At 40.7% G+C, this 9,053-nt stretch overlaps 1 protein-coding gene across 3 annotated transcripts in view; it reads left to right on the top strand.

The window, feature by feature from the left end:
- LOC101856249 (transmembrane protein 104) overlaps nt 1-9,053 on the top strand; it is a 44,428-nt gene that overhangs the window by 1,381 nt on the left and 33,994 nt on the right. For all 3 annotated transcript variants that reach the window (XM_005093783.3, XM_005093782.3, XM_005093781.3), the window contains exon 2: nt 6,257-6,473. In XM_005093783.3, the coding sequence (XP_005093840.1) occupies nt 6,402-6,473 (72 nt within the window). In that variant the 5' untranslated portion in view covers nt 6,257-6,401. The remainder of the gene's footprint in view (nt 1-6,256; nt 6,474-9,053) is intronic.

Here is a 9,053-nt window from a genome sequence, read left to right as displayed (position 1 = left end):
TCCGGCGAGTAGCAATTACTCCGACCCCAGCAATTACATCCGGCGAGTAACGATTAGTCCGATCCCTTTGATTACTTGGGCTTGGGGTGGGAGGGCGCTACCCCAGGCACTACCCCACTCAATCTCTACAGTATGAAGTCAGAGACCAACACTGACCTACACCGAGAAATGACGTGGGCAGACGTTACAGTTTTAGATTTTGAATTGAAAGAAAAGGGAATATTATTATAATTTAAAAACAACAACAGATGAATGAGAAAAAAGCGAAAGCAACGAATAAGTTTTGACACTGTATACTAGATCGATATAATCTTTGACAATGACTTTGCATCCCGACTACTCTTTATTAAGTCTTCAAGATTCAGGATAATCCCGATTTCAGAACATAGCAAACCACAAACATTTTTTTCCCTCAAAAATACACATTCTTTGAAGAAAAAATAAGAGAAAAATAGAGTAATTGAGAATCGTTAGTTTATGAAAAAGGGATCGGTTCTTTTTCTCAGAAGCAATAATCGCAGGAATCGGTTCTGGAATCGATTCTTGGCCCACCACTACCCACTGGGGTAAAAGAAAATCTGGGGGGTTACAGGGGGGCATGTTAGTGGGTTTTTTTATGCAGTAGACTTTGATCGTCTGCGAACAGTATTTCATTTATAATTTAGGTTCTCCGGATGTGGGCTTGCTTCTTTCGTCAAACAATATATTACGGTATAATTGAGTTATTTCTTTGTTAATGTATACTGTGTTGGATAACAAGATGAAGATGTGTAGCTTCTTAGACTTTATTGTTAATCTTTTTATTTGTATCATTAGATTGGAAAACTATACATTCTCATTTTAAAATATATATATATATATATGATTGACGGATTTTGTGGATCTGGGGAGGGGGGGGGGGGGGGAGGAGGACCAAATACAGGGGAGAAAACTCGCAATTTTGTGGGAAAATAAGAAATGTTCTAGGGGAAATCATATATATAGGCCACCTCTATTCTCACCCGGAGTGAGAATAGTGCAGGCGAGTCTTGTGGCTATTCTCACCCGGTGCGCGTTCACCGAATTTTGCGTTCACCCTAAACCACAGAATTCTACACTGTGATAACAGAAAAATTGTAGAATTCTGTGCCATGAACAAACGTTCCATTACAATTGTAGCCTACTAAAAAGCGTACAATTTTGTCTGTGGGCAGTAGAGAGAAAGAGAGAGAGGAGTAGCGCGAGAATTTCCGGGCAAAACAAAATGGCGACCCGCGTAGTTCGGCTCGATTCGAAAAGTTAAATAGCCGTAGCATCTTTGTAGACAACCAAATTTATTTACTTTTGTGTTTTAACATCATTTTTTAACTTTGTTTTAGTCAATTTGATCGTCCACACCGATAGACAGTATTCAGAAAGAGACGGAGAGAGAGAGAAGAGGGGAGGAGTTGATCTTGCGAGAACTTCCGGGCGGGTGAGAATAGCCACTTTCATATATATACGAAGTGACTATTTCTCCGAACGTTCGGAGAAATAGTGCCGATCTTTATTTCTCCGAACGGTTTTCGGCTTCCGGTCTCGTGATTTTTTGCCTATATATATATCTATTTATTGCGAGAGTTCGGCGCCAACTTTCATTCTGCCTCTGGTCTGGGAAGGAACACGTACCGCATGGCAAGCCCGCCTACAGACAACCTTCAGTAACACCCACCACACACACACCACCATCATGCACATGTACACACACTAACTAAACATAACTAGTGGGCAACTTTTGAACGTATGACGAGCTGAACTGTGGATGGAGAGACAGTGTGAGTGAAAGAGCGGGTGAAAGGAAGAATGTGCGAGTGTATCCACAGGCGACAGCAACTACAAGACGACGACACTGACCACCCCTGGCCTGGTCCACAGCTCACGAACAAAAGGAATGCAGCTCAGGCGGTGTTTTGCCTATATTATTGTCCATGGTTCGCAGGGAACAAGTGAGATTTTCTTTGTGTGTGCCTGGAGGGATGGGGTGGGGTATGAAAGTCATGCGGACGGGGATGAGCCGCGGGAGAGAACACGGGAATTGAATGAAAGAGTGAAACTGAAAGAGACGAATGACTCATGAGTCCTGGAGTGAATGGATCCTGTGTTTCTATTTTTGTATACTTTGAACTGTTACTGAATAAAGGCTGAAATAAAGCCCGAAAAACAAACAAACACACACACACACTCCTCACTCTCCACTTACTACCACACACAGACACACTCAAACACTCACACATACATACATACACACACACACACACACACACAGGAGCAAATTTTTGGGTCTATATCTATTTCAATTTTCAACAGCTAGTCTAGATGAGATTTTTAGATGAGTGTAAAAACGTGAAAAAGAAAGGTTTCACAACAGAAAGAAATCAAAATTAGAACAGCCCATAAACAACAACAAACATTAACAAATAAGGGCGTGTGTCCACCTGTCCGAAAAAGATTGGCAGTTTTAACCCTAAATGTGCGTAATTTAAAAAAAAGTACAGGATATTACATGTAAATTATGGAATCACACACATTAAGGGGCTTGCCAGTGTCAGTACATTGGTCGCAGCAGTGACAAACGCAGATGCCAGTTCTATGTGTCGTTATCAATAACCCTCCGTAGATCTAGATCTAGACAGCACACGAGTGAACACAACACATTACGTTTAAAAGCAGCACCTTTCATAGGCAACACGTCATATCTATAGCGAAAAACTGTTTGGAATTGTAGCATTTCTTTATATAAATATTTACGGCGGACATTTTTTGGACCGATTGAACCATATTGTATACGAACAGTCTTTGGTAGGCCCATACTATAATTATAGATCTCTATATAATATCCGAAATTTGGGGGAAAGGATGATATTTCAGAGTGTTCGGAGAAATAGTGCCCAGCTTTATTTTCCCGAACGTTCGGAGAAATAGTGCCCAGCTTTATTTTCCCGAACGTTCGGAGAAATAGTGCCGGCCATATATATATGCCCCTGTGGGCCAATAAGCACTCTGTTCAAACAAAGCCTTATTAACTCTTTACCAGACATTGTTTTTGCCTTTTATTTCAAAAGAATATTGTTCAGCCATGGAACAGTTTCGACGGAAGATTTAATTTACATTAATAATATACATAAGCTTTAGGCTGATCCTCCAAAACTCTACTGGGCATTCACAATTTTGGAGAGAAGTGAAGCCATTTCGTCACACATTGGGGTGTGACGAGATGACCGTGTGACGAAATGACTGGTTACCTTGAATAATTGTCAGCACCTGATATCTTGACTGTCAATTATAATTATATTTTCTGAATTAAACAATGTTGATTTTAAAAGTATCACTGATTAAACAATTTCAGAGATGGTTCTGTAAATATGTCTGTTATTTAAGCACCAAGTTGTTGGATTTTTTTTTCTAAATTCACTTCGCACCCCCCCCCCCCCCCCCCCCCCCCCCGGGGCAGTGCTACTGACTGAAGTGTCTATAGGTCATTCCCAAAGGGGGGACATTTATCTGAACTGCAACAGGGAACTGCTGCTTTTTCTTTCCTAATCCTTACCATCGTCATTTGGCCTCTACTTCTTTTGTATGTTTGTCACATTCTTATGACCCGCTAGTTCTGGGGTGCCTTGATAGACGAAGCAGACTTTGTGCTGTTGAAGCTAGAGAGGTGAGCAGAGTAAGTCTGATTCCCTGTGAGGACTTCTCTGTTGACATCCACCCTTTGGCGCTCATATGACCTTTTCTGCAGTTGCAAGTGCCATAGAACTTCTCCTAAAAACAAAAATAAATTAGCTTCAGTCCTCGATTCATTGATGTGAGTGTCTAACTCTAACTTGATCAAATTATAATTATATGTGAGGCAGCGTGGTGAAATCAGGCGCTCGTCAAAATAATGAAATCCGAGAAATCTGCATTTTTCGTCCAGGTTGGACTTTAAAAAAAAATAAATTTTTTTTTGGCCTCAACACCTTGTGTGTCGAATCAAAAACTTTATGTTTGGATTTTATGGATAAACGTTGATTGAAAAGCACGAAAAATGTTAATTTGCAATTTCTAAAGACTCTCAAGCTATGGAAGTCGCCAAACTTTGGAGGCCATTTTCTTGCTAATTTTACTTCTGAAACCAGGTGACCCCATCTCCTTCAATTGCAAATATCTCGACTTCTATTCAAGATAAATGGACATTTTTTTCCTCAAAAGCAAAGCAAATGAATAACCTTTAAGATGGTACAAATAACTTCATATATGCCCTAAAATTGACAAGAGCCTGATTCCACCACGTCGTGACACATCTATATATATATATATATATATATAGGTCTATTATATCATATCGTAGGACCTGACTCACACTTTTTAAAACGAAATGTTTTAACCTGATGCATCACGACTGTATAATTTTAGGAAGAGGCTAGCCGTACTTAATGACACTTGCAGTCTAGCCGTACTTATTCTAAATATGATGGCTAGACTGACCATTAAAAAAAAATAGGCCTACTTAATTGTAAATATAAATTTTTAGTGTGCAGTACCTAAAGTATTTGTATTTGAGACGAAACCAGGTGCCTTAATGACAGTGCATGTATTTTAAACCTCCTGTTTTCTAATGTTAATTGGGCCTAAGATAAGTACGGCTAGACTGGCAGTCTAGCCATACTTAAGTACGGATAGTCTTCTTGTCTAGCCGTACTTAAGTACGGGTAGACAGCCAGGCTAGCCGTACTTAAGGACGTCAGGCTACCCGTACTTAATATTGATGGCTGAATTGTAAATGAAATTTTTAGTTTGCTATGCCTAAATTATTTGTATTTCAGACAAAACCAAAAGGTGCCTTACCGGCTTGCATGTATTTGAACCCGAATAATTGCTAGATCTAGATCTAATGAGACCTGTGTACTTAACAGGCTTGAGTCGATAGGGCCAAACCTAGATCTAAGTACAGCTAGACTGGCAGTCTAGCCGTACTTAAGTACGGCTAGCCACTTCGATAATTTTATCCCCTTTTTCATAATCCACAATGAAATTATTTTAGAAGTGTGAGGAGGGATTTTGCACAGAAAAATGTGTCAAGCTTTGATACCTGTTTGAATGATGTCCTTTTTAGGATGTTCGGAATTCATATTTCTTATAAACACCATTTTGATTTAAACCAGGTATAAAGAGATTGACAGGTCTCAAGAAGTATATATATATTACAAAAAAGTCTCTATGCTCAGATTTGCACTATTTGACAATGGAGAGTCTCTGTGGTGGGTTGACTGTAAGAGATTTAAATTTTCCCAGCTATTACTGATACTATCTTATATCTATATTAATTGACACTTTGTGTAAAAAGTATCTTTTAAATTATAAATATTTCTATTTTTGTATCAGAGATAAATCTTCTTCTTTGTCTAAGTGCCAGATCTGGAACAGTTACAATTGAGGTTCACCACACTTTTATGTTCTTGGAAGCTTTAAAAACATTTTATTCTGGTCTGTTCAAGTCACTCATCTGTTCAAGTTCTCTTAGTAAATTTTTTAATGTACCTGTCCCCTTTGTCTTTTGTCTTCTATTTTTGTACTGAAAACGAGATGTCCTCGGAACTGTTTTTTTCTCTGCCCAATTTTTTTTTGTCTGTCAGTGATGATTCCGCATTGGTTTCTTTAAGCACCTCGTACCTCATTAGGTTCGTTTGATGAAATTCTGAGCAGTCTCCCAAGAAACCGCATGATTTCTGTTGCTTCTTGTTATGTTTTCCACTATCTTATTGTCACTTGTGATGTTCAGCTGTACAAAAAGGTAGACCTCACTCAGCGTTTTAAAACCTTTATTTGTGTCGATGAGATTTTCCTTTTTTTTCAGGATTAGACTCATTTGACTGAAACTATTTGCATCTGTAGTTTAAAATTTTTGGGGTTTATTTCCTGGACAGAACAACATTTCTATAATTGGCAGTTTAGTAAATGTGAACTGTGTCATAACAAGAACGAAATCTAGTCTTAATGCTCTTGAGCTCTAACCTACCAATCTGCACCATAAGCTGTGCACCCAAACTGATACTTTTAAGCTGCACATTTTTCCGTCTAAGATTCTCAGATTAAGTACTTCTTTTGTCCATAGCTACTTTTTTGCTCATTTAGTTGTTGTGGTTGATTCCAGAGGTAATAATATGGAGACTGCCATGGACAACTCATTAGAGACTAAATAGAGAAATATAACCATGAAATAGTAATGGATACAATGCTTTATTTAATTTTTTCTCAGGTGAAGACATTTTCATGGAAGTGCAATTTTTTTAAAGAAAAGCATAAAAAACAATGACATTGGTCTCTTTGGAAAGAGCGTGAAGACACCAAATCTACATCCTTTAGTGGTGACTGAAAGTGGAGCTGACAAGTGCCTTGTACAAATGGCGGGTGGAACAGCGGAGGATCCTGTGGGTGTGGAGGTCCTTTCACCAGGAGATCAGTATTCAAAGCTGGTAGGCAAACCCCCTTGATTTGTTTGCAAAGATTTATTTGAAAAACAATCCCATACCATGAACTGTTCACAGTGTTGCAGGTTATGATGTGGTGAGTTTGCAACTTTTTAAGTGTTTCATACTTATTGTGCTTAGAAGAAGGAAAGCAGTGTGTTGTGCATGTGTGTGTGTGTGTGTTTGTGTGTGTGTGTGTGTGTGTTGACCAGAAAGGCATCAAGAACAATTGATAGAGACCTAAGTAACTTTGAATATCTGCACAAAACAAACATTCTAAAAAAGGCAGAAATAATGCTAAGTGACCATAGCTACCCACTGACACATCAGAATTTCAATTATCGACCCACAGTAAACAATACATTTCCAAAAAAGCAAGAACAGACAGATACAGAAATTCATTCGTACGAACTGCAGTGAGGTTACTGAACACACAGTGCTACAAATGAGAGAGAGGGAGAGAGAGATAATTTACGGAGCGGGTGTTTCAGCACGTGAGACATGTATTTACTAATGTCCTGTCTTTTTCGTATGAGTGAGTGCACCTAAGCTTTGTGACATTTTTTTTTTTTTCCACTACCCATTACGCCATCTGGCGTTTAGGGCAGCAACAAAGGATCTCCAGCTCTGTCTGTTTTGGGCCATCTTGGTCAGTGTTCCTCACGAATGATTCCAGGACTTCATTTCAGACTCAACTGTGCGTCTCCAGGTCACTTTGGGTCTGCCCTTTTTGCGACGTCCTTTGGGTGTCCAGTGGAGGGCAGTTTTCACAATAGAGTCTGGTTCTCTTCTCAGAACATGTTCAATCCATCTCCATCTTCTCCTTTTTATTTTGGTGGTCATGTCCTCTTGCCTACATTTACGTAACAGATCTGCGTTGGAAATCTTGTTGGGCCAGAAGATTCTGAGGATTTGGCGTAAGCTGGTTGTAAGAAAGGAAGATAGCTTGGCTTGGTCATGATCTGTGATCCTCCAGCATTCAGCTCCATATAGGAGTGTGGATAGTACACAGCTGTTATACAGCTTTAGCTTGGTTTGTATACTAAACTGTCCTGACTTCCAGATGTTGATCATGCTTCTGTGTACAGATCTTGCCTTGCCGAGTCTGTTCATGATGTCTTCCTTTGTGCCGCCGTCAGTTTTGATTATGCTGCCTAGGTAGGTAAATGTGTCTGTTATAGGAAGGTCTTTGTTGTTCACCCTAATCAGCATTGGGGAGCCTACATTTAGTGTCATCACTTCTGTCTTCTTCTGGCTTATTCTTAACCCAATCTGGCGTCCGTATTGTGGAGTCGGTTTGTTTTTTTCCCTGCATGTGCTGGTTGGTATGGGAGAGTAGTGCAAGGTCGTCGGCAAAGTCAAGATCCTCGAGGGTGGAGAAGAGGGTCCACCTTATACCTCTTGATGTATCCTCTGTTGTTTTCCTCATAACCCAGTCAATGGCCAGGTTGAACAGAATTGCTGACATGTTGCATCCTTGTCTAACTCCTGTCTTTACCTCAAAGGTAGTGGTACTGTTTCCAACAACGCACTTGAAGTTTTGGTAGAAGCTCTTCTCACACAGAAATATGGTTTGTCTTTGTTACTGTTTCCGTAACATATGCTTTTTACCAGTCTGGGTTGTTAGCCCTGAGCTGAACCTCGGAAACCTGGAGGGCCGGTGGATCACGCTTCGTTTAACCTCTACCCGTCGACCTGTCTGGCATGGGTGGCCCTACCAGGAGCATTAGCTCCAGCCAGCGTTGCTCTTGGGGTCACTGAGGCACACAAGCTCTCTAAGCACAACAAGATAGTGATCCACTAGAGAGTTGTGACTTCTACTGCCATTGTAAACGACAAAGACAAATTTCTCCCTGCGAGATGAATAAAGATTGTCATTGTCATTGTATGTGTGTGTGTCTATCTCTCTCTCTCTCCTCTCTCTCTCTCTCTCTCTCTCTCTCTCTCTCTCTCTCTCTCTCTCTCTCTTTCTCTCTCTCTCTCTCTCTCTCTCTGTGTCTCTTCTTTCTCTCTCTCACTCTCTCTCTCTTTCTCTGTCAGGGGGCTCTCGTGGCGTAGAGGTTAAGGTGTTCGCCTCTCATTCAAAGGTTGCGGGTCCGAAACCGGGTTGCGACAGAAACATTTTTTTCTCTAAAATTGTCTCCTTTCACCTCCTTTCTTGCTCTCTAGCAAAGTTCTGTCGCCTGCTTTCGTCCCCACTTTCTGTCCCCACCTCCTTTGCCCCCTCCTGTGGGCTCCTGACTCTACAGTCAGCCTTTCTACTGCTTCTCCTTGGCTCCTTCTTACTGCTGTCTTTCAGCCACACCCCTGATCTTGTGGTAGGAAAGATCCTCACTTAGTCTTCTCGGACAAGGGTGAAAAATCTCAGAGGTCCGTTGTGCAAGTTGCGCACGTTAAAGATCCCTTTGTGGTCTAAAATCGATAAAAGTAGGTTTTGGCCGCCACCCGGGCAAAATTCAAAATTTCCTACCAACTCAAAATGTTTGGTGTGTCCTGCGCGCTCATATGACCTAATGCAGTTGCGAGTTCCGTAAAACACTTACCATCTCTCTCTCTCTCTCCCTCTCCCTCTCCCTCTCCCTCTCC

Source organism: Aplysia californica, unplaced genomic scaffold (assembly GCF_000002075.1).
Source record: "Aplysia californica isolate F4 #8 unplaced genomic scaffold, AplCal3.0 scaffold00069, whole genome shotgun sequence".
In the NCBI taxonomy this organism is placed as follows: Eukaryota; Metazoa; Mollusca; class Gastropoda; order Aplysiida; family Aplysiidae; genus Aplysia; species Aplysia californica.
Note: the sequence above shows the minus strand (reverse complement) of the source record. Positions and strands in the feature narration are given on the sequence as shown.